General features: G+C 43.4%; 1 protein-coding gene across 1 annotated transcript in view; it reads right to left on the minus strand.

Moving 5' to 3' along the window:
* LOC310798313 (inositol 1,4,5-trisphosphate-gated calcium channel ITPR1-like) overlaps window positions 1-19,246 on the minus strand; it is a 122,128-nt gene extending 102,882 nt beyond the window's left edge. The window contains exons 1-5 of the mRNA XM_083660823.1: window positions 19,143-19,246; window positions 17,554-17,667; window positions 11,764-11,834; window positions 1,781-1,896; window positions 1,447-1,533 (exon numbers count right to left, since the gene is read on the minus strand). Coding sequence (XP_083516949.1) covers window positions 1,447-1,533; window positions 1,781-1,896; window positions 11,764-11,834; window positions 17,554-17,645 — 366 coding nt within the window. The 5' untranslated portion in view covers window positions 17,646-17,667; window positions 19,143-19,246. The remainder of the gene's footprint in view (window positions 1-1,446; window positions 1,534-1,780; window positions 1,897-11,763; window positions 11,835-17,553; window positions 17,668-19,142) is intronic.
* Between the last annotated feature and the right edge of the window lie 7,268 nt (window positions 19,247-26,514).

Raw genomic sequence — 26,514 nt, forward strand, 5'->3', positions numbered from 1 at the left:
TTCTATGTCTGTTTTCTACTGTATAGAGTAATACGTGCAATATATTAATATTTGTGTTTGGCCAGCTAGAGGGCTAGCTGACCACGCTATTGTTCTGCCTTGGCTTAGAGTTGTTTTTTATTCTCTCTTCTGTTCTTTTACCTTGTGTTTTTGTATTTTAATTATTGTCCATCATGTAATGTGTTTTTGTCTTGGACCCCAGGAAGACTAGCTGTCGTCCAGGCGGCAGCTAATGGGGACCCTTTTTTAATAAACAAACAAATCAGCCCACTCGGTGGTGTGGGCTGATTCAAAGGTCTGGACCCAGCCAATCAAAGACTGGCACAACACAACTCAAGGGAGTACTAAATCTCTTGTCAATAAATGCATCTCATGACCACTTGTTGCAGCTCAGTTTCACCCACTTAATCAACTTTTCCCCAACCTGCCAAAATAATATACAGTATATATACTAACACCTTAAGACCTGCATTACACAGTGGAAGCTCCACATAGTTCTGAGACACACAGCTGGCACTTAAATCCTACCAAGTAATACTGTATATGGTCTTAGAATGAGTGAATGCCCAATGCACAGCAGAGTGCACCTGATGAAACGGAGTTTGCTTCTCTTTATCAGTTGGTGACGCATTTATGAGTTGGTGACGCCCATTTACAGTCTTCTAGTGTGGGCTGGATTATTCACATATTTTGGGCTAATATGGGGCCATACCTTATGCCCAGTGCAAGTGCAAGGGCAAGGGCAAGCGTTATCTTTGCTAGTTTCTAGCACTCAAAATCTACATTTTTTTTTTATTACCTCTGGGTCAGTACATCAAAGGATGTGTTTCAGTGACCCAGTCGTTATTAAAAGGAAAAAATTTTGATTTTTAGTGCTAGAAACTAACAAAGATAATGCTTGCCCTTGCCCTAGGCGTATGATATGGCCCAAGGTCTTGTTTTCCGACAAAATAACACACTTGTATTTAATCCACGTTGTTTTCAGTCTGTAATATCTCTGAATATTTCAAGAATGATGTGGCAAAGATAGACCATGCTTAAAAGGTGACCACTAAAAACCTTCCCCGAAATCTGTCATGCATTTCCTATGGCGAACCAGGATCCCATTAGTGATTACATTAATACTGAAATGACTATGCAATGATTCCACTGAGACATCCTATATGTAGTACCCCCTTGTGACCATCACAGAGTGGCCCGCATGACCGTTCTTGGTCGTTTCAGAAGCCGTATCTCATGTCTGTGTGCAAACCATTCCTGGTCAAATGAGCAGAGGATGATAAGGCTCTTACAATGGACTGCCTTGTAGAAGAGCTTTGTTCTGTGACTAGTATTTAAAACGTGCTGCCGATGAAACATCCATAGCTAGCTAGCTAGCCAGATATGGCCACAGCACTGCTGACCTAGATACCTTATCACATAACTGTAGGTTCCTCCTTCCCATACCTGAATGACATGTCCATACTGGATGACCGTTCCCAGTAGCTTACGGTTTTCAGACTCATTCTGCTTCTTCTCCAAATCGGCAGCATGCTGAAAGACGGAGCAGGAAACAGAAATGCTCAAGAATACACTCAATCATTAAGAGTATCGTCGTTTTAATAAAATACTGGTTTTGCAATTTGAACAGATTTCCTATTTTCTACACAACACTGATTCATATTTCTGGAATGATACGTTGAACTGCTGCACACACATTTCACATGGATACAATATTGTAGCTCTGTGCAACCAATACACTAATCTTGTTTTGACCACAACAAAAGTCAAAGTCACTGACATGGAGTTTGGTGAGGAGGACTGCGTCAGTGGTGCTGTTGCCTCCCGGTTTCGCCGCCTTCCAGAACTGTTTCTGTGCCGAGTATCTGTTCATAGGACACAGTTTGAAAAGGCAGTCTGCGGAAAACAAAAAGAAGGACAGAGAAAGCTCAGGAGCCAAACCTCAGCATTCAGTAATAGTGTTTTCCTCCACAGTGCTTGCCTCCCCAGATACCTGGCTGGCTGCACCAGCTATCTGACCTGCGCCAAATCATCTGTGTGTCTTTGGTAGATCATTCACTTCAGCACTCCATGCTAATTCTTTAGCATCCACTATGTTAAGGTAATAGTAAACCTGTACAGCTCACACTGACCGGGTCTCTGCAGCCACGGCTTCACTCAAACAAAATGTTTGTTTATTTTTGCAGTGATATTAATCCATGTTGCATTAATGTGTAATTGATACATACTAGTTCATGTTGTTCCATGTAATTTCCCATGAGGTTAGAGGGCCTGATGTTTATAGGGACGGCATTAGCTCGGGAGGTAGAGCAGGTCGGCCAATGACTCAAGGGTTGGCGGTTCGAATCCCGCTCCCTCCCAGCTGTTGTCGTTGTGTCCTTGGGCAAGACACTTAACCCTCATTGCCTCGTATGAATGGGTATGAATGTCTATGAATGTTGGTGGTGGTCGGAGGGGCCGTAGGCGCGAAATGGCTGCCACGCTTCCGTCAGTCTTCCCCAGGGCAGCTGTGGCTACATCACCCGTAGCTTACCACCACTGGTACGAATGGTGTGAATGAATAATGATTCCTGTGAAGCGCTTTGGGTGTCTAGAAAAGCGCTATATAAATCCAATCATTATTATTATTATTATTTATGTCACAGACGTTTCAGGAGTCGGCAGGATCTTCTCAGTTATTTTGTAAGTGCATCATACCTCATCGTTGCCTAATCGTCTAGTTCCTTCCCAGCCTAACACATTTGTTATACTAAAAGCCTTCTTACTACTTTGGATCAGGGGGGAATTTTAAATTACTACTCGCCCGTTAAAAATAATGAAATATAGACGGATCATGAGTTCCCAATCTGGGGACCCAGAGTCTATCAGTCTGACGACTACTGTAGTAAGACTCTGGGACAGGCAGTCGATATTTCGGGGGTTTCTCGCTGTAGAGGGGACATCCGCGCCAACTAGACTTCCCCTTCCACGCGCCGCGGTTATTTACAGTCCAATTGACACGAGAATGGAGTTCGAGCTGATCGATTGAAGGTGTTTTAGGTCCAGACGACATTTTGGCTAATAATAATAATAATAATAATAATAATAATAATAATAATAATAATAATAATAATAATAATAATAATAAATGGCTTCATATGAGAGGTCGTTGGATTGTAAACAATGACTGAATGGGCGGGGGCGTCCGCCGTCCGCTCTAGAGCGGAAACCCCCGAAATATCTGCCGTCTGTCCCAGCAATGGTCCCAGGCTCAGCCCTTCATAAAAGTAGTCAAGGAGAAAAGGTGATGAATTGAAATTGTGACTCTAAAGAGCGTAAAGATCATCCATGCAACAAGGTCTTTTAATTCTCTCTGGCTCTTAGATGAATCTGGTACAAGAAAGGTGTTTCCTCATACTATTCCATGCCGTCATGTAAACATACTAGATACTACAGTGGACCTGGTAAGCCCTAACTGTGGTATAAATAGCCACCCCTGGCAGGCTCTGTTGGAAATGCGGCCAACTCTGCTGTGTCCAGGGATTAGCCGTCATAGGGCGCTGGCTGGGTGGAAGAGAGGGATGTATAAGCGGCATAGGAGGAGGAGAGGAGGAAAGGAAGGGAGGGAGGAGGCCAGGCAGGGAAACAACCTGGAAAATGGGGCAGTGGAGGAGAGCAGGGCCAGGGATGCAGCTATGTGATAGAGATCAGTAAATGGGGTTAGAGGAGAGCAGGAGAAAGTAAACTAGGGTGAATGTGTTAATGGAGTGGGACTGGGTGTTTGTTTGGTCAAAAGTAAGCATACACATCTTGCATAGGACGACAGGTGAAGTGATGAGGGGATTATGTCCGTTCATTTATGTGAAGGTGATAGGAATACAGGGCAGGCAATAAGGGGTGCTCCAAAAAATCGATTCTGAAAGGATCGCGATTCTTAATGCCACGATTCCTGGATCGATTCCAAACTCCCAAGAATCGATTCTTTCGGAAAAAAAAATTACAGTGCACCTGAAGATGCACAAGATGCAACATGCAAGATACCAGCTGAATAAGTGTCCAAATGTTCATGTCATTTGTGTACTGTACTGCCACGGTGCCACCACCTCTTGCACTTGCAAAATGAATTTAGGCCCTGACTGTAATACTTCAGAAGTTGAATTTGAAGTTCAGCATTAATACATTTGTCTTTTTTTTTTGTCTTAGATTTACCTTTGTGTGTTATTGCAATATAAAACTACATAATTGAGAATCGATTCTAGATTCTGGAATCGAGAATCGTTGGAATCGAGAATCGATTCTGGAATCGGATCGTGACCCCAGGAATCGGAATCGGATCGGATCGTGGCTTAGCCGGATCGGAGCACCCCTAGCAGGCATGCATATTGAACAATATGCATTATATTTTCACACAATTTAAGATGAAGATAAAACAAGCATCCAGACATATTTTCATGGTTTCCAAATGGTACCAAAGGAAAGGGAAAGGGTTCCCGTAGATTAACGTCACTACATATTTTGCACATCCAATCTCAATGCCATGTAGGCTCTCATTGAGGCTAGTCCTATGGTGAATCCTCACAGACGCATCAACAGACTGTCCGGCGTCCGCACTCGACAACACACACAGCTCAGCGGTTATTGGGGTGCTGCTCCGTACCGAGCACCTAAAAACCTAGGCGTCTCTGACTTTGACCAACATTTTAGTCCCATCTCGTCAACAAAAACAAAACATCTTGTCATATTTTTATTATTATAGAGCTATTTTTAGCACATCAACGCCTTAGTCATAGAAAAAAATTGTTGACGAACATTTTTCATCATCGTCATTGTTAACTGAATGAACACTGTACCAACAGGTGTCACACTTGATTACTGATCTCTGCTAGTAAATAGGCGTGCACACACACACGCGCGCGCACGCAAGCGCACACACACACACACACACACACACACACACACACACACACACACACACACACACACACACACACACACACACACACACACACACACACACACGTGCACGCACACAACGCAGGCAATAACCATTTCATGTCATGGCATCAGCCACACAGAGATCAGAAAGTAAAAGGGAAGGTTTAAAATGTGCAAAATCGTGAGGCCTTTTAAACAGCTTAAGTGGGCTATTAATAGACGACAGGGATCTTAGGACTTAACACTGGCTCACTTTGTCTCTGCTGATGTGCCGTCGTTCTGGCTTCAGAAACCTGGAGGAGGTGAGACCAGGAGGAGGTGAGACCAGGAGGAGGTGAGACCAGGAGGAGGTGAGACCAGGAGAGGACGGAATGATGTCCAGACTGGAATCCACGGGAGTGCATCAGGGTGAAACATTGTGCACTTTCGGGGGATGGTTGTAAAGGAAATGGGGCCTTTTTTCCCCCGCTAGCCCAGAGTGAGAGTAACACCAGCCAGACTCTTTCCTGCGCGGGTACAGCGTGAAACGGAGAGTCTCTGGTAAGCAAGAATACTCGCTCACTGTACCATCCTCCATCATTCAGCAGTTGAGGCCAGGGGGTGCAGGTTAATTGCAGAGTTTGTGGTGTTGACACCCAACAATACCCCACAGATATGTGAATTATGGTCATTTTGTGCTATGTAAGTGTGGGCAGACGTGTGGTAGCAGTTGCACTTTTAGTTAGTCAGTGTCATTCTGCAGCTAGCTGTATGGGGCTACACCACAGCTTTGCATGTGATTTGAATAGATCAGTTAGGACGTGACAAGATCACACCCTTCCTTTGAATCCTCAAATGGAAATGCAGTGCACCTTGTTCAAATCCACAAAACACCATTACCTAACTGTAGTTTACATCATCTGGTCTAGTGCACTTACTATGAGGGCTTTAAAAATGCGGTATTTTTAAAAACACTGGACTAAAAAAAGGTAGAAACAAGACATTTACGGTGTTCATCCATCAGTTGTAATGAGTGCAACAGGAAGTAACTCTGGCAAATAAATACACACAAGAAAAGTCAGACATGACAGCACATGGCATGAAGTCACATGACAGCACAGTGCATGAAGTCACATGACTTGTTGAGATGTAGTCCTTTAGTGTGTGTTTGCCAGATAAGATGGCGTTTCCAGCAGCTTACAGCAGTGGTGTGCCTCCCCGCCGCTTGTGAGGTGGTGCAAGTTGGTTTATCCATAAAACACCAAGGAACAGTTTTTAACACAGCATTGTAGGCTGAAGACAAGTGATGTCTCAAACTCCCTCCTCTATTTAGTGAGGGTCATTCCACTTTAACACAGATGGCCTCCTTGACACCTCTTTCGAAGCACCAATCTTCTCTGTCCAAGATGTGGACATCATGGTCTTGGAAACTGCATTACTTTTGTTGGAAGTGGGTGTAGACTGCTCTGAGTTTGCTCGCCTGTGTGTTGGGACATGCGCCGTCTACTGAGCGGCTGTTTGGTTTCCGCAATATACAGATCTTTGCACTCCTCACTGCATTTGACCGCATAGACCAGGTTGCTCTTTTGACGTTTGGGAATCTTGGACTTTTATTGCTCATTACAACTGATGATAGTGTTTGGATGATCACCAAAACGTCTTGTTTCTACCTTTCAGTCCATTGTTTTTTTTAAATAAATCATTTTTAAACTTTCTATCACCTGGATGTTTGAAAATGAACTTACACAGACATAATATAAGCGGTATTAAGGACTGGCAGATGTCTATCTAATGGTTGATTAGAGGATTGAGGATAAGCCATTCACCGATACCGCAGAAAGTCTCCCTCTTTTTCACAGCCCAATATTGGCAGGTATGTTGCCAGGTCTGAACGGCCCCTATAACCACCGACACCGCACAACCTTTGACCTTCACTTGCTAATCTTTCATTGACTCATTTGTCCTGTGGACAGCTGCCATAGTGTTGTACCAATTCCTTCATACAGTAACACACATGCACTCCAGCACTAGGATGCATGCATATCCTCAATTTTATCTTGGTTTTATCAGTTGCCAATGTACTTTAAAGCAGTTTGTGATTAGCCCGTTTGCCCAAATGTGCATTATAAATAAATAAATTTGACTATACATTTGCTTGAGCAAAAAAAAAAAAACTTACTTTGCAGAGAAAAGAAAATACTGAAAATAATAATGTACACAGCATGTTGGAGTGTATTGATCAAGCTCCAGTTGAGCACACAGTGGTGCTCAATCAACAAGCAAGTATCTCGGTAGAGTTCCAGGAACAATCTATTTTACAATATTCATACTTCAGAGGAACTACACTTGATGTGAGCCATACTGAGATACTATGCTGCAATCCCACAAACAACTGGATGAAACTGTATAAATAGGGAGCGCACAATGACAATGAACTAGATCACATTTTGTACGATCTTAAAAAAAAAACCTCTGTATGGCATTTACCCAATGCTTCAATATGTAATCTTTCACCTTGAGACAGGAAGTGTATGGTCAGACTGCCTCCCTCCTCCCTTGTCACTCATCTTGATAAGCTGTCAACTTCGAAACAGCACCTAGCCTGAGGCTGAGCTATCCAGCATCCAGCATCCAGCCAGCCACCACAGGTGCTGCTGAAGAAGCAAAACATCGAATGCATTCGATCGACAATAAAAAGCAATGCAGAGAATCTATCCACCCATGTTTTTGAACGGGTCTTGTCTGCTGCATGTTTAGCTTAGCTTTTCTTTTGACTGTTTTTGGGCCATTGTTGTTGCTATGACTTCTCTGTACTTGACGGCCTCAAAAAGAGAGAAAGAGAAGTGCACCGAGGACTACAGATAATCAACCAAAAGGTATTATTGGCCTTATAGCTGCTGGCCATTCTCCGTCTAAAACTGTCCATGGTTTTACACTGACAGTTTTGGGTCACATAGTTAGTAGAGGGTAAGACGTGATGGAAGGTAGCTGTCGAGGGCCTGATGCTTAACTCTCCCTGGCATTCTGCCTGACAGGAAACCATTCATTCTGAGATCAAGGATCACCAACAAAAAAACACTACACTACTACACCTGGTAGAATACAAGTGTATCGCTTCCAGGACACAGACAGACCTGCAGACTGAGAAATGTCAAATAACTGCAATCAATATGCAAATGTGTCTGTGTTGTGGTACATGGATCATAGAGGATGGTTCTCCGCAGATTATGGTTGCGTTGCTGCTGAGCCTGTGAGCGTATCTCCAGTTCCTGGTCATTGTCACTCCAGGATGACATGAAAGAGAGAGAGCGCCAATTGTGACAATGACAGAAGGAGGTTCTTCTAAATAAAGTCCTGCCAGGCTTTTATAATCCCATGGATAAAAGAAGAAGGTCAATTTAATTTCCACGACGTGTTCCAAGTAGATGGAAGTGACACTGGCAATTGCGTCATTTCACTCAAGAATTAATTGACGAAGACCTGCTTGGCCTTGGCAAGCCTACCAAGCTCACTTAGAGAGGGATCCACTGTGGCAGCACAGGGCAGTGCAGAAAGCATCCAGAAGCCAATTTACTACCGAGTGACAGCCACTCTGAAAATGTTCTCTCTGCTGTCCCCATAAAACCAGCATAACTTTGAATAGGGAGAATAAGTGCATGGGGTGCTCCGATCCGGCTAAGCCACGATCCGATCCGATTCCGATTCCTGGGGTCACGATCCGATTCCAGAATCGATTCTTGATTCCAACGATTCTCGATTCCAACGATTCTCGATTCCAGAATCGAGAATCGATTCTCAATTATGTAGTTTTATATTGCAATAACACACAAAGGTAAATCTAAGACAGAAAATTACAAATGTATTAATGCTGAACTTCAAATTCAACTTCTGAAGTATTACAGTCAGGGCCTAAATTCATTTTGCAAACTAGGGGGGAATTCCCCCCTTATGTTCTTCAGATAAGATGTATTTATAGACTGGGGGGATCTGTAGACTTTGAGAAGGATTTAGATTTTGAGAGGAATACATTAACCAGAGTTCTTAAGTGCAAGAGGTGGTGGCACCGTGGCAGTACAGTACACAAATGACATGAACATTTGGACACTTATTCAGCCGGTATCTTGCATGTTGCCTTCAGGTGCACTGTAAAAAAAAAAAAAAAAAAAAAAAAAAAATTACAATACAAAGAAGAATCGATTCTTGGGAGTTTGGAATCGATCCAGGAATCGTGGCATTAAGAATCGCGATCCTTTCAGAATCGATTTTTTGGAGCACCCCTACAATAACATCACCCATAGGCTCTGCTTACTGAACAAATATGACCTGTCTGTCTTCAATTTCTTTATTTATTTTAAAACCAGGACAGACCTGAATTGTGTCAAGACTGGAAGAGAAGGCCAAAATGGGTTAATTACACAAACCTACTTTTCCCCCCTTGCAGAGCAAATCCAGTGCATACAGTACATGTAGGTAAATATAGTATCACTGTTCCACAAACCGTATAAACTGACATACTGTGTTGCATTTAGAATATGACCTTAGGTCTCAGCTACACCAAAACAAAGCTGGGCACAATACCAGACGAATCGCATCAATAACTGAAGCCTGCATCTGGAAAAGGCCAATATGTTCTAAGCATCAAATCAACATTACTAACCTAGTGCCATTTTAAAACCTCTACTGTGGTACTGAATATCAAAAATTGACCCGGTTAATCCCAAATCAAAAATGTATCCCGGATGGTTACTGATTACTGCATGCTATTTGCGCAGGCGCCTGTTATCTTTACAACACAAACCAGCATCATGATTGTTTTCGTTTGTATTGGGTGTATGACATCATCCACCTATTTTGGGCCAAGACTGTGTGGGATTCCCCCGGATCCCCTCTTCGCAGTGGTCTGTCCCCATTTGCATGCGGTTTTCATTCTTTCATTTTAGTCACAACATCTTCGTCCTGTAGTCTGCATACTACAGACTCTAATAGGTTAGCATTTCGACGATATTTCCCCTAACTGCCAAGTATTTTTAATTCAATCATGAGAGGCCAGTTGGTAGGATTTAACAAACTTTATTTAGCAATCGGCATGCATGGCAAATACTTTGGCGCATGACTCCATTGGACGGTGGCGCTCCTCTCGAGGCGAGAGGAGGGCATCTGCATAGGCTAGGATAGGGGATCCCCCCCCCCCCCGTGGGGGATCCTACAGGAGTCAAGACTCGTTGGTGGCGGACTGGGGAGGAGGGTGGGGCAAAACGACGCTTCAGAGGACAGCTTCAGGGGAGATGGACTGCCGTGAAGCCAGCTGCTGCTATGATCGGCCAGAGAGAGAGAGAGGTGACGTAGAACCCTTGCTATATATACTAGAATGAACTGACGTCATATCTGACGTCATGGCAGGCGTCATACTTGGACTTGACTGACAACAACATAGCTGACGTCGTACTTGAACGTGACTGACGTCGCGGGGTGATCAGGTTATGCACGTGTGGCCTTCTGCTTGAAATTTGGTCTGGAAACCTCACTTCTTTCATCACTGAAAGACTACGTTTCCTCATGGCTCCAGAAGTGAGACTTGGCTGAAGCCGTGCCTGCACAGGTAGTCTGCTGCAGTCAGAAGCCAGGATAAGATGTATACTAGGCCTGCACGATGCAGTATGAGGAAATCTGCGATGCGCGATAACATTGTTCAATATAGCGATGACGATACGACTTGTGATAAATGAACAAATATTAAAGTATGCATATTAGCTATACAGTTCCTATGTCTTTTCTGCTTTAATAATGCTAACAAAGTCCCCAAACATAGCCTATGCCCACTGAATAAAGAAATGAAATACACACAGCGTGTTTGGGCTTTGGCAGAGGGGCGGAGCGCACTGTTGCAAGGGAAAGGTGTACGCTGGATTTACAACACAAGACAAAATGATCAGACGCTGAGTGGGAATGCATCATGCATGTAAATAAAAACCACTTTTGTTATTCATTGAGTTTCAGGCAGTCTTTGCGATGTGTTTATTGCGCATGTTCATATTGCGAAAATGTGATTAATTGTGCAGCCCTAATGTATACATGCACCAGTATCCCTGTTTATTCCCGTTTCTTTCTGAGTACTCCAGCTAGCATAATGGAGATTCTCAAAGGGCTTAATATCCAGGTTTCTGAAATCAGGATATGATGTTTACATGCGCAAACACAAAACCGGGATACTCCAAAACCCCGATAATAACCGGGATACTCATGTCCATGTAAACGCAGCATACTCTCTATCTGCCTGTAATAACCCAAATCACCTGCACCTGTATGACTCTCCCTCTCTGCCTGCAATCATCACAAATCATCTGCACTGGTGTGATGGACTGACAGTGGTAGGGTTTTTCCTGGCTCAAAATGAGGCGGAGGTGTGAAGCTACATGTATAAGAAACTCAGAATCAAAGTAGGCTACATGATATAGCTAAACTAAATAAGACAGTTTGTGTTTAGAATGGAAGTTGAAAAGTTAGGATGGCCTAACATGTATCATAATGTTAGGAGAGTATTTTTGAGATTTTGGGAAGTTAGGATGCTTCTGTAATGCACTTTTCCTATCTTAAATTAGGATAATAACATTGACTTTGGAACTGTTAATCTCTAATGACTACCGGCATTTCCCTAAATCAGGTGCTAACTCTAATTACCATGGTTACCAAACAGTTAAGATAGGATTTGCAAGTTAGGAAGTTTCTCTAATATGGCCCCAGATTACTAAACAACAAAGTTACTACAATCTTACTAAAATCATTTCTAAAAACTCAATCCACCAATTGTCCTATACATTTTAGTCATTAATGTGTCAAGTAGTGGGAAGCCAGGTGCTTTTGAAGACTGACCTCTGAATTTCTTGGGGGGATTGCTGAGGTCACCTGTGTCTGGTTGTACCACACACCGGTCATCCACAAGCCTGGGGACAGAGACATCAGAAATCAATCAGAAACCAAACACTGTATGCAGTGAGCCTGTTAAAAATGGCAGTGATCAGATCAGCTGTACAGAGGAGGAGAAAGAAAAACAAAAAAAATCCAAAGAAAAACGTTTTCCTCATTATTTAATATGCAATAAATGAATGCAGCAAGGTGCTCCGAAATCTAATTAGATAATCTACTCCAGTGGTTCAAAAAAGTTTGAGAACCACTAATCTACTGATGTGGTGTGAAGTTTCTATCATGTGTTCTTCAGATATTGTGTACACAAGAATGTGTACACACACACACGCACATGCACACACACGCGCGCGCGCACACACACACACACACACACACACACACACACACACACACACACACACACACACACAGACAATGATTTCACCCAAAATGCGTGCTCATTTGATTTGAGAGAAATCAATAGCATGGAAACCAAATTAGAAATCTTCAAATGTATTGGCAACACACATGTTGGAAAGACAGGGAAGCTTCTGTAAACACTGGCCACAATATTAAACGCTCAAAAAACGCTTCGAAGAAATGAGCTGATGTCCAAGAGCTTAATGGTCCAGACCAGTGGCCCGTTATCAGCAGTCTAAATTTCCTCTACCTGTTGGAAGAGCGCTAGTCTCGCTTGCCAGACTGATTTTCCTGATTTTCCCCCTGCATTCCTGCCTGGATATATTGTCCTTAGGAGTATATTGTAAAACGAATCATTCACTATAGGAGGAGAAGCTCTGTCAAAATGAATGCTATCAAAGGAAGAAGAGAGGATGAAAACACATTTTTTGACTGGGGGGGCAGAAATGTGAGATTTTTTGTAAAAAAAAAAATCAACAGTAGGTCAGTTTCTTGAAATGAAAATAATAAACTTTGGGTACACATATTCAATACTAGTATGGTGGCTTGAATCAGCTTGTGACCAATGCCTGGCACCTGGGCACTGACCCAATAGTTCACTGGTCAAAGTACTGCTGTAGGAGTTTATAACAATGTTCATTGTGACGCCCCCGTGTTACCTCCGGCTTGGTCGCGCGTCCATATACAGGTACGATTGGCTGTGTCTGCGGGTGGGAAGTGTAGAGGGATTTGAACTTTTGAACACACTGGGTGGCCGTTTCTCGGAAGCGCCGGATGTTAAACATGGGATAATGAGGGCCAAAACACAGGCCTGGGTGCAATTAACCTCATGAGAGGATGTTGTTCTAGATATTGAAGTATGATTTTTGGATATTGGCTAATTAATATGGGCAAGAGTGAGACAGGCAATGTTCTCAAGCTGGTCGTGGGGTTAAGGTGACCTTGGAGGAGGAGGTTGGGAAACAGGATGATGGGGCTGGTTGTTTTGCCTCTGACAAAGCTATATAACCAACATCACTGAATGGGGAGGTTGCCACTTTTCTCTATCCTCCATGCACTCTACTACCTCACAGCTCTCATATACTCTCACCACTATTCTTGACCTGTCTATTCTATCGCTGTAACTTCATGCAACTTAGAAATAAACCACACGCTGAGAAACTTGGACACGCTTTGACGACTTTTATCTTCTATGAAAACGATGCATCTGTATATAGGTTCGTTGTGATATGCACCATATTTAAAAAAGGGATATTGCAGGAGGCTCCTGCCGGCCTTGCCTGCCTTTCAAGACCATTTCTCCTGGAGGCCAAAGACATTTTCCCTCTACAGAAGCCGGATTGAGGGTATGTGTCCTGGTCGCTGCGCTAGCGCCTCCTCTGGTCAGTCGGGCCGCCTGTTCAGGGCAGAAGGGAACTGGTGGGAATAGCGTGATCCTCCCACGTGCTATGTCCTGCCGGTGAAGCTCCCCACTGTCAGGTGAAAACTGCTGAACTACTGCTGGCAACTGCGCATGCGTCGGAGGAAACATGGACCTAGTCTACGGCTCTCTGCAGATTGGCAGAGGGGGTGGAGCAGTGACCGGTGGCAGCAGGGGGAAATTGGCCAAGTACAATTGGGGAGAAAATGGGGGGGCAAATCAGAAAGAAAAAAAAAGTTAATCGTGGAAAACCAAGATTCACATTGATATGTGGAATCAAACATGGTGAGCACATAACTGGCCAGTGGCTGCCTTCTGAAGGTGAGGAACATATATGCTGCAGTAACGCCATCTGCAACATGCCAAGTAGCAGAAACGAAGCGTAGGGGTTATGTGTTGTTTGTTGCCAGGCAACCAAAGTAGCGCTGAGTCGTTCTATTTAGAAGTGACGTATGACGCTCAGATTTTATCCTCTCAAGTAACTATTTTCAAGTCTTTTGTGCAACCAAGAACCAACCTTCCAGAAAAATCCATTATCTGCAACGCATTATCTGTGACCTTTCATAGGAAATATTGGTGTTTTTGAGCAGATACCAGTCCACAGTGTGAATGCAGTCCATAGCAGCCATATTTGTCCAAACTGCTGACGGGCACGCGGCACACACAAACACACACAAGAGGCTCCGTGAAAGTAAAAATCAATGCTGGTGACTTGCGTTCTGCAATGTGTGTCACACACAAGTAAATGCACGTTCAACCACACAACGCGTTGGAAACCAAAGTTTCCAAACCAAAGTTTGAGAAGCCCTGTTTTAAGTAAATAAAGCACGTGCTGTGTTGTGAGAATCTGCTTCTAAGGAACGACTGGCCATAGACCCGATCACAGTAAAGCACTGCTGGGGAAAGGTCACAACAAGCAGCTTTATTCTCCATAAAGAACAGAACTTAAGTTGCCAGGTTCATCTGCACTCAAAGTCAAGGGGGGATGAAGCATTGCATTCATCAGGGAACAGCCGAGTTGCATTATGTTCCGGGATAGAACATCAAGACTCTGAAGACCTTGGGTGCTGTCCTCTCTGAACCAGCTGTGGTCCAGGTGGTAAATTATACAGCTGTCCCTCAAGAGTCACATACGCAACGCTATACAATAAGATCCTCTTAGCTCATCTCTTAACCGTGAGCTCTGACATCAACAAGGGGGGGGGGGGGGGGGGGGGGTTTGATTATTAGGTATAACAGCAACTTGATAAATTAGCTCTGTCATCATGGTGGCAATCTTCAAAGCGGCACACACATTTGTTGCCATGGAGGGTGACGCACAACACCATGGCCTCTGCTGAGTGGCAGCTAGTGACGCGGCAATATTAAAAGGGAAAGATTGCAGCGCTAAACAACAAGGAGAGAGGGAGCAGAGGGCAGCACAGATGCTACGCTCATTCTCACCGTGGCAGAAGAAAAACAAAACACCCCAGAGTAGAAAATCGAAAGGACGCGGGGGGGGGGGGCACCGGCTTCTCTGATGCAAGAGTAGCAAATCAAAGAAGAAGAGTCCAAACCTAACAACACCAGAGATGCTGTCTAATCTAATGCTGTGTGCAGGGTCTAATCAATGGCCGCCGGCTGGAGGAGAGAGGATTGTTCACGCCCCACATCCAACCATAAACCGTACGGAGGCCAAATAATTAAGGCTGACAACTTCTGGGGTCGGTGGGTTGGTCAATACGCTCAGTCCGATCCGACCAAATTCTCATTATGGATCGGACAATCGCTGGTGTTAATTTCATAAGAGAAAAATCAATTTCATAAGAAGAAAAGTGCTCTGGACTGATGGGAACCGAAAGTGCCGCGCTGCGGAAGCAACACGGACCTAGATCGTTAGGTTTTCTTCTATATCAGACACAGGTTTGTTCTACCTGACATGTTTCGACGGCAATACTTCCGTCTTCATCAGAGGTGTCACTAGATGGTGTGTGATTTCGCCGTTTGAGAACGCGAAATGACAGCGTGGTCGTCCTGTCAAATCTGACAGGACGACCACGCCTCTGTAAACAACATCAGCTGTTTAAGACATGTCACACACCAGCTAGTGACACCTCTGATGAAGACGGAAGTATTGCCGTCGAAACATGTCAGGTAGGAATGCAAACCTGTGTCTGATATAGAAGAAAATCTAACGATCTAAGTAAAGTATAGACACTATGAACCTTTTTGGATCAACACAGACCTTTTCTGGGAGCGCACATAGGAGCAGAAGTGACGTGCTTATTACTAGGCTAGCGCATTTAGCATGCGTGATGCTATCCCATCCAGGCTGAATGGAGAGCAAGCAGCGGAGCACCGAAAGTAACAATTAAATGGGTCAGCTTAGCTATCAAGCACAACAAACAATGGACGCATTTCAGCACACAGCCAACATCAGCTAGATTCTAGAAGAACGTCTGCTATTGCAGTTTTTCTCCTGAGCTGCTAACGTTGCGTTACGTACCTTATGAGAATAACAGGCTAGTCAGTGATATTTTGAGTTAATCTATTCTACAGTATAGGTTTTTTTTTGTTTGTTTGTTTTTATGTTGATGGCCGGCCTCCAATAATCTAGTACCTCCCATATCGACCAGTTCTGGGGAACTATTAGCGTGGTAACCAGTCCAAATGAATCCTTCATTAGGGTCTAGACGCCAGCCTATCCACCACTGATTCGGTGATGTATTTTTCAGCCCCAACTGATTGGCTACTGTCTGTGTCAATCATCGGACTACTTTGACGATTCTGTGGTAAAGAACTTAAATTGATAAGAACTGAAGGTAATACCTTGTTCCACTGCAGCCCAATGAGAGCAGCACTGTTCTCTCCATTTGCCTGTTCTCACTTTATTAAACTCTTTGTCTGGTCCAGAGCTGGAATACCGGAAACAGTTATCGGAAACAGCTGCCATGCCAGTCTCACCGCATCGATAAGATTTTTATTTTTTTACAGCCACAATATTGTTAGAAATATCATGCTTTATGGAAAGAACATGACTGGAACTGGTTGAGTTATACTAGTTAGTTATATCAAACTGGTCATTCAGTGGTGTTTTACTGCCACATAACTAACGTGCTAACAGCTAGCTACCCTAGCTATTAACATAGAGACACTGCATGAAATAGGCCACGCCCATCACGGGGGAAAGCTCTCCTTTCACTTCCACACACCAGCATAATTTTCCTTGAATTAAACATAGCTAAAAGCTGTTGTGTGGTGGGCTGCGTAGACAACAAATGTAAAAAAATCGCCAATGAAAGTTTTTTTGTACTCCAGAGCAAAACAAGGAAGCCATTGAGAATTGGCGGTCAGTGAAGTAAGTTGGAGTGCTCATGTTCCGTATATATGATCTTTGTGTGCAACACGCGACCATGCACGCGACATAGGAGAACGCCAGGATTGGGGGGGGGAGTTTTTGTTTCCCCCCGTTTTGGGTGTGGTTTCTGAATGATGACGCGCTCCGCATTGTCTCTATACAGGTGTGTTGTTGCAGCGCTCTGTAATGCGTTAGCGGTAATGTTATATTAATTATTAATAAGGTCCCGCCGCCTACATCGACCAGCCATTTAGGTGTCTTGGACAGTACTGTATCTGTCCTGAATAAACGCAGTGGATGGCCGTGGGTCGAGACCCATATGAAGAGTGTTGACAACTGCGATTCATATGGGGCTGGATACCAGGCTAGGGAACTATAATAGGCAGAGTCAATTCTGGCGTCCTACTTTGTTCTGTTATCAGATGCACTTCTAAACAAGCATACATGAGCCTTTACACAGGCTACCGTGTTTATTTACAGTAGCTTTGTTGAGGCTCTTTCATAATACACATAAAAAAAATAAACTGTCTGTCCTCTCTGGGAAAACTGTGAGGGAACTGTGGAGGCAGTGGTAACTTACCCTAAAGTGCTGATAAATCCACTTGTGGTGCCCTCAGCATACAGGGAACAAATGTCCCCGATATGGAGGAAACTGGACATCTTGTCCGACATGGTTCCTCACCCTTGACTGCACCTGGAAATGATTTGACACCAGAGGTCTGTAAAGCTTTGATGAATAGAACTGAGCTGAATCAAATCATAAACATTGAGCCATTCAGAATTGCTTATTTCACTCAACAAAATGACATGAATGCATCCTGACATCTCAACCAAGGTGTAATCAAAGGAGGACGCAGCATGGAATACTTGAATGACAAGGCCAACAGCAGATTGACTGGATCTTAGTTTTGTTTTGTTTGTTTGTTTTCCACCATACCAGGCTATATTATACTTGTTAAATGTTACTTCTGCTTTTGTGTCTCTTTATGGTCTTGGTTATCTATCTTGGTTCTGTATTGGCTGGCTGTCTTTTTCATGCCCCCTTCATGATTTTTATCCATGTACTTCGTAAAGCTCTTGGAGTTACATTATTGCGTGGAATATGCTAAACAAATTAAAAATTGGATTTGATTTGGATTTGATGCGATACATCAGAGGACACTGACTGTCAATAGATGATTTTGTCAATTACCGTAACTGAAATCTGACTGTTGACAGTAAACTTATCAGATAAGCAGCTTTAATTGAAGTGCAAAGAGCATCATTTATTTTCTAGACCCTCCAGAGCACCACATACTGTAAGATCATGACGAGTAGTGTAGCAGTTCATTTAAAGTGGCTGCATCCATCTACTGTACATTTATTTGATTAGACATAAATACATGCTGTTTGCGCCAACCATTACTCTCCTGTTCTTATAGCATACTAGGTAATTGTCAGCCGCTCATAACATACACAGCAATTACCATAATGACTGGATAGGTGATACAAGAAAAGAAACAGAAGAAGAAGAAGAAGAAGAAGAAGAAGAAGAAGAATGCTTAAAATGTAACTTAGTTCACTCTCCTTTAGTCTATGTCTATAGACTAAAGTCTATTTGGTCAGACAGACTCAAGATTGAGAGAATATAACCTATAATTGAATCTCATAACGGTACTACGGTATTTAAAGAGGGACACATGGTAGCCTATGGCTGTAGACAAGGATGTAGGCTATTATGTACGATAGGGCAACCAGTCTAAACTAGCCTGAAATTCATAGTATGCAGCATAGCGAGTCTAACGTTCTTGTATTATGTAACAAAACTGATGTAAAGTCAATGAAGGTGGACTTTAAATGAATGCCAACTTACACCATAAAGTGGTTGTTTTGTAGCCTGCTGCTATGTTTCACACATTTTGAACTTGATGTTTAACCTATTTCCTGTAATGACTAATTAGGTTCATCCTGATATATATAAAAAAAAAATACAAATAAAATAAAATAAACATTTCTGCTAAAATAGCAAGTGCCACACTATTTCTATGTTCATCTTCAAAACAGCCGACAACAAACAGCGCGTGGGCTGTGGGCTGCTACTTCCTTGACAGGGAGGGATGATGCTGCTGCTCAATGACAAATGAAAAAGACCCTAGCTGGAAAAGTCCACGGCGGAGAAAAGGACTTTACCTGGCAAAAGAGGAGGACGAAGGCGGTAAACGGAGAGAAGAAACGCGCGTCGGAGTGGGTCAGCAGAGGTACATTTCCACAGTGCTATCCTCGGTTAAGTCCATGGCAGAGAAACTCCAGGTAACAGCAGGCTGAGCGCGCGGCGATGCGTCCTCCTCGGCTAGTCCGCTTGTCTTCTCACCTCCTCCTCCACATGCTCACTGAGGGAACGCCCCTTTCATTGGTACTTATACTGCAGCGAAGCACTCTGGGAGATGTAGTTTTTGTTTTTTGGTGAAAGACATGCAGGCAGTGCTCTTGTCTTGAATAGACTAGACTAGACTAGACTAGACTAGAATAGAATAGAATAGAATAGAATAGAATAGAATAGAATAGAATAGAATAGAATAGAATAGAATTGAATAGAATAGAATTGAATAGAATAGAATAGTAGCAAAAACTATAAATACAGTAGGCTACTGTATATAGTATTGGGTTATTTTGGATTGTGTGAAACCTCTACCTTCAGCTTTGGTCATATTCACGTTTCACTCTAAATTAAAAGATTACCTGGCCCTCTATGGATTGAGAAATCTTAGATCTTAAAGATTCCATTAATTATGTAACTTGACCTCCCACAAATGTAAACAAAAACTAACTCAATGGATTTTGTGACCCCAATTTCTGAATGAGCAAGAGAAAAAAGTCCCCAGGGAATTGTATTAAGGGAAAGTTTTGAAAATCACCTACTATGATCCTATAAAACACTGCCCCCCCCTATTTTTTTAACAAAGCTTTATTCTATGGAAGGACTGTTCAAAGTCAAACTATGCCCTATCTTTCATACTTTGATAGACACTCCATTCAAACTTTAAATGGGTCACCACATTTACTCTTATTCAGCTGTGTGATATCCTTTGTACTTTATTGCAGTTTAAGTTTTTATTATAATGGAATCCTGTGGATCCAGCCTATCGGTGCGTGATGTCACAACTCTCACACTAGCAGACTGTACAGGCTGTACACACATTTTAAAACTGACAGACACAACTTAACACAACTTATACACCTTATACATCAAACCCTTCAGCTACTTCTGTTTTCACTCACAGGCAGCTCACTCACTCGTGTTCCACTCTATTATACAGCACTTTCTGCTGCTCCTTTATTTCACTCTTGTCCATTTCAACATGTCTTTTACATATTGTCATTCCTTTTTACTTAGTAGCTACAGGGTTATTATATTTTAGTACATTTTCAATATTAGTACTTCAGTCAGTGCCTTCTTCATTCCTTCCATCTTTTCACATAAGCCTTATAACATTTTGTTTACCTTACTCTTCCTATACCATTATTACATGTCACTTTCTTGCTTTCTGTTTTGTTCTTTATTTATACTTGTATATTTACTCTTCATACTTCTTGGACCCATCACCTCTTACAAAATAACCTTCCTAAAGCCAGGCCGGCAGGCAGACGGGCAGGCAGGCAGGCAGGGAGGCAGGCAAGCAGGCAGGCAGGGAGGCAGGCAGGCAGGCAGGCAGGCAGACAGGCAGGCAGGCAGGCAGGGAGGCAGGCAGGCAGGGAGGCAGGCAGGCAGGCAGGCAGGCAGGCAGGCAGGCAGACAGGCAGACAGACAGGCAGGCAGGCAAGCAGGCAGGAAGGCAGGCAGGCAGGCAGGCAGACAGGCAGCCAGGCAGACAGACAGACAGGGAGGCAGGCAGGCAGGGAGGGAGTCAGGTCACAAACTCCATTGAGTTTGTTTTTGTTGCACTTTGTGCAAGGTTGAGCCACATTTTTGGGTAAAGTGTCTTGACTAAAAGTAATACAATAATATATATGAGATATAACACAACAGTGATTCAGCATACTGTATATCCAGTTCATCAAAGTTCCTATATTTGCTGTTCTAAAAACCTGGTGTCTGCTCGGTCTTTCTCGGGCAAAATCCTCAAACCTATGGGCAAACATAGAATAAAATAGAAGAGAATAGAATAGAGTAGAATCGAATAGAATATAATCAAATCAAATTTAATATGCCTTATATAGACAGTTTCAACTTTACAATATAAATATTCTAAATGGACCAACGTTTATTTCCTGTTGAAGTGTTTGCTAACAGCTGACAGGTTTGGGTCCAAACTGAGCAACAGAATTCCAGTGAAACCATATAGGATAGGGTCATTTTGCATTGGTTGGCGTATATCCCAGGTAGTTGACTTGAGCTGTACAGTACGTCAAAACTCTGTTGGATCACGTGCAGCTTGTCTACTCATGAGTAGAAATAACGCTCCTTTGTCACATGGCGTCAACCATAATCAACATGTCACTGGTGATCAAATTCATGTGAGTTGAATGTTTTCCAATGTCAAAAGCAGAAGCACACATACTGCCTTTCAAAGGGAGCTCCTGCTGTGCATGTTAACCCATTGATACCTGATGCAGCATTTGTGTGTGTATCCCTTTAAGACCGCGAACCGCGTTAACGCGGTTCACGGTCTTAAAGGGATACGCACACAAATGAGGGATATACACGCAAATGCTGCATCAGGTATCAATGGGTTAAAGGGTGACATGATATGAGATAAAGACAGCTGTCATGAAACACTGCAACTGGCAGTCACGTCACTGGACTCATCCTGAGAAGACGCGTTTAAATTCTGGAAACTAGAGCAAGTTCAATTAACTCCATGCTTTTGTTGGCATACAGTAGTACATAATCAGTCCTGTGTACTGACTGGGGCAGGACAAACGAATCTCATTGGTTACGAAAAACTGTTAAAACTAGAAGTGCACTTGGAGAGTGCAGACCTCCGCCAAGGTCAATACTCTGAAGTCTGCTATGATATGCAAATGTTGTGAGTCGGATCCTAACCCTGAACCACCCACACACCCCTAGCCACTCCCCCTACCCACCCCTCGAACCCCGATGCTCTACGACCTTTCTGTCCCAATCTATGGCCCCTTTTCCATAGCCCCGCCCCTTTCCTGACCACGCCTCCTCCCACCACCCACATACACCTAGCCACTCCCCCTACCCACCCCTCGAATCCCGACTCTCTACGACCTTCCTATCGCTAGCTACGGCCCCTTTTCCATAGCCCCGCCCCCTCCCTTGACCCAAAATCGGATCTGAGTTCTTTGTTGGCCCATGCTACACCCTTCCACCAAGTTGATGAAAATCGGCCAAGGTAGTTTTTCCGTAATCCTGCCAACAAACAAAGAAACAGTGGCTTCATGGTAGTTTGTTTGACATTGCAGTACTCAGCCGATCAGTTCAAGTAGGCTACAATGTCGAATGTCGAACGTGACATGTGATGTGTTGTCCGCCCCGCCCATTTCCAGTCTGAGTTCATTGTTATGCATATTTCCCGGGTTGTGACCTGGGATCTGTCTGAACCCGTGTTGACTGACTTGGTGTGAATTGGGCAAAAGAAGGGTTGAACATGGGTCAAGTAACCCTGGCCCGACCCTGGTCGTTGTTCTGAAAGTGGTATGACTCGACTAGGTCTATGCATCATTCTGACGATTCAGATTTACGGTGACCTATGTGCTTGCTGCTAGAACACATCTTTTTGTTTCTGCCACCAGAGCAACATGGATCGCAATATTCTTGGCAAGGTTTTGATGGTGCGTTTTGAATAGCTCAGTCCCGCAAGTTGGAGTGATCTAGTTCATTTGCAGTTGCCCCATTAAAATCACCTCGTCTTTTTCAGCGACTGTAATTGGAACAGGCCCCTCTATGCTAAAATATTAAAACATCATCATGCAATATTAAAGTCACCCCAAAAAACTTGCCACATGAATAGAATAAAGTGTAGTGAACCAGCAATCACAATGCCGATCCCATATAGATGATTAAATACTTAAATTGAATCTTACTTAAATTCTTATCAATGTTCATTACTGTGGGCAAACTTGATTGTGGCTGATCATTCCTAAACATTCAAGATTCAAGATTCAAGATTCAAGATTTTTATTGTCACTCCGTAGTACAAGTATCACGTGTGAAATTCTTGTGCTGTGAACTCCGTTTACAACATAGGCATATGAGTGCAAAAACAACAAGAGACACAACAAGCAATAAGGCAGTAGAGTGATAAGACAAGTCAGAGACAGTGGCATATTCACTGCACATAGGTGCACATGTCATGTGCATACTTTGGATGTACTTAAACATTTTAAATTCGACGTACAGGTGCAAATAGCATATACCTAATTAAACATACAATTAAACATTAGACATACATAATGGTAGCATCTACAGTGCGGTACAGTACAGCTACTACACTATTTGTGTATGTTAAGAGTCTCGTGGCCTGCGGGAAGAAACTGTCCCTCAAGCGATTTGTGCGTGCTTTTGGGACCCTGTATCTCCTCCCTGAGGGTAACAGGGAGAACAGGCTGTTGTGGGGATGGTTTGTGTCTTTGATGATCTTCAGGGACCTCCTGAGGCACCGCTGGTTATATAGTTCGTGCAGTTCTGGCAGCTCACATCCTGTTACATGCTGGGCCGCGCGTCTCACTCTTCGTAGCGCCCTGCGGTCCATGGTGGTACAGTTCCCGTACCAGGTGGTGAAGCAGCCAGTCAGCAGGCTTTCAATGGTGCCTCTGTAGAAGTCCCTAAGGATTTCTGGCCTTAGCCCAAATTTCTTTAGGCGCCTGAGTCCGTGTAGTCGCTGTTGGGCCTTTTTGACAACAGTGGCGGTGTGACCGGCCCATGTCAGGTCCTGGTGGATGTTGACTCCCAGGTACTTGAAGCTTGAAGCTTCAAACATGAATGAGAGAGAGAAGGGGGGGGGGGGGGGGGGGGTAGGATGGAGGGATCTTCCAGCCCCAACATGGGCTCAGTAACTAATCCTGTTTATTAACTGCTAATTTGGTTAGTGAGCTACAGGTTTTAAAGGGATAACGAGAGTGGAATACGAGTGTCCATTATTGTGCCATACGAGTGAGTGCCTTTCCTTTCCCTTACATTCCCATTACATTCCACGTCTAATCTTACACTTGGCTCCGTCCGGCTCCACTGAGGCCTTGGAGATGTAAATAGTTGCAGATTGCTCCGTTTTACAGATGGCAGCGGTGCCAAGAACACAGAGAAAAAAGCCTTGTGGTGAAGCAGCGTGTCTTCGCTCGGTGATTCATGTCTCAATGCTGTACATTTAGGAGTGTGGTAAAAACCCTGCTCTGCTCTGCTGAGAGGGACACTTGTTACCCCATACAGCGCCAGTTTCAATCTCTCTCTCCCCCTCTTAGTGGGTCATAAAGTCCACTTCACATAATCAAACTGTCTTATTCATTATCGTAAGAACACCATTTAAAGTTAAAAATAGCCTGTGCCGCTTTGTTGTTGCTTAATCAATGTGAAAGAGGGGATGAAAGATAAGTGTTTAGTCAGAACGTCGATATCTGATAAGCACGTATCTGAAAGATGAATCTTTCCCGCTGAAAGTATTTCCAGTCTTCAGTTCAATTAAACGTAAGTGAAGTGGAATACACGTCATCGTCAGTTGTCATGGATACAGTGTACAGAGGCCTGACTACCGTTATGCCACAGAGCAAAAATGGGTTATATATAAAACTGTAACTGCTGTGTGTGTGTGTGAATCACAGGAATTCTGATGACAGTGAAGCTTGCATTTTCTATCAAGTCTCTATATCTCCAGTCCCCAGCGTTCGAGTCCAAGTCCGAGTCACCAAAGAAGAGTCAGAGTCGAGTCCCCATTAGCTGTGTCAGAGTCAGAGTCTGAATCCGGAGTTGCTGAATGTGAATCCGCATTTAGGTTAGTCTCTTAGAACAGACAAGTTGGCTTCCGCAATTTTCAAATGCTTCTGCCATACCGTCTGTACTTCGTGGGGGAGAATCATGCACCAACCGGAACGGGAAGCAGAAAGGCGGGTCTTCCGCTCATTAGTCCAATCAGAATTTTTTTAAGGCGGGTCTTCCACTCATTAGTCCAATCAGAATTTTTTTAAGGCGGGTCTTCCGCTCATTAGTCCAATCAAAAAAAAAATTCCGTGGACACACGTGTCGTGATTGGTCGGATTTTGACGAACTTCCTTCCAGTCTGAAGGTTTTTTTCCCAACTTCCTCGTGCATGTTCTGGGGGTGTAATGTACAGACATTTATAGCTGCATTCGCCGGATGTAAATGAGACAGTCTGTTTTAAGAGACTACATTTAGGTGGAACACACCTCCTGCCCTTTCACGAAATTGAATGTCACTGTATTAATATAGCTATCAATATCTTATGCCAAATTATTAGGCCCTATTACATGTACTTTTTTTTCACAAAAACAAAAAACAGTCTATTAACAAGTCCGAATCCTCGTCTCCAACCTCCGAAATCCGAGTGCATGAATGCTCAAGTCCAAGTGCGAGTCATCAGTGCTCAAGTCCAAGTCGAGTCACAAGTCCTGAAAATGAAAATGAATGCAAGACTCGGACTCGTGCCAAGTCTGACTCCACTACAACAGTGGAGCCGCATAGCCAGAAATGAAATTGCAGGTGGGCCTGAATAAAAGTGGGTGGGCCACACTATTGACGTAATGGACATTATCCGAATCAGAATCAACTTTATTGGCCAAGTATGTAGACATAGAGGGAATTTGACTCCGGTATACGTTGCTCTTAATGTGCTTTCAAAGGAAAAGAAAAGGGATGCATACAAGCTAAAACAAACAAACAAGGACTGCGATCAAAGGTATATAAAGCAAGTTAACTGCTATTTGCATTATATACAATACGTGTGATGTAGAGTGACCGCTATGACTATGTAGCCTATATAAGCAGGAGTAAAATAAATAAATAATTGTATTGCTACAGTATGTACAAATCATTGTATAGCTCACTACAAAGACAGTAAAAGTAGGGTTTGTTTGCTGTCTAAAGGGTGTAAGTGCATGTATGCCATTTTGACACCTAGCAAAACCCAACTTTTGACACTGACCAAGCCTTGTGGGTAGACTTGAGGATCCTAACAGCACTTAGCTTGCTGTCAAAAGGGTGTAACTATACTTATGCCCTTTTGACACCTAGCAAAACCCCACTTTTGACACTGACCAAGCCTTGTGGGTAGAGGATTCAAACAGCACTTAGCTCAGCTCAAAATGCATGCTGACATAAGTAATGCTACAGTAGCATGGCAGCATCATCACATCATTTCTCCTATATTCTAATAACAAGAGTATCAACTTTCCACTCATACCCAATTTAGGCAATTCCAAAACTGTTTAGGGACCCCAGTATGCAAAAAATATTCAAATATAATAGGTGGCGGTGCAAATAACACATTTATACTGCATGCAAAAAAAATCATGTTTTTTGCAAAACTGCATAGGATTAGTATAAAGTGGGCATGACTGTAAAGGGGAGACTCGTGGGTACCCTGAC

Source organism: Poromitra crassiceps (genome assembly GCF_964638095.1).
Source record: "Poromitra crassiceps genome assembly, chromosome: 25".
NCBI classification, from domain to species: domain Eukaryota; kingdom Metazoa; phylum Chordata; class Actinopteri; order Beryciformes; family Melamphaidae; genus Poromitra; species Poromitra crassiceps.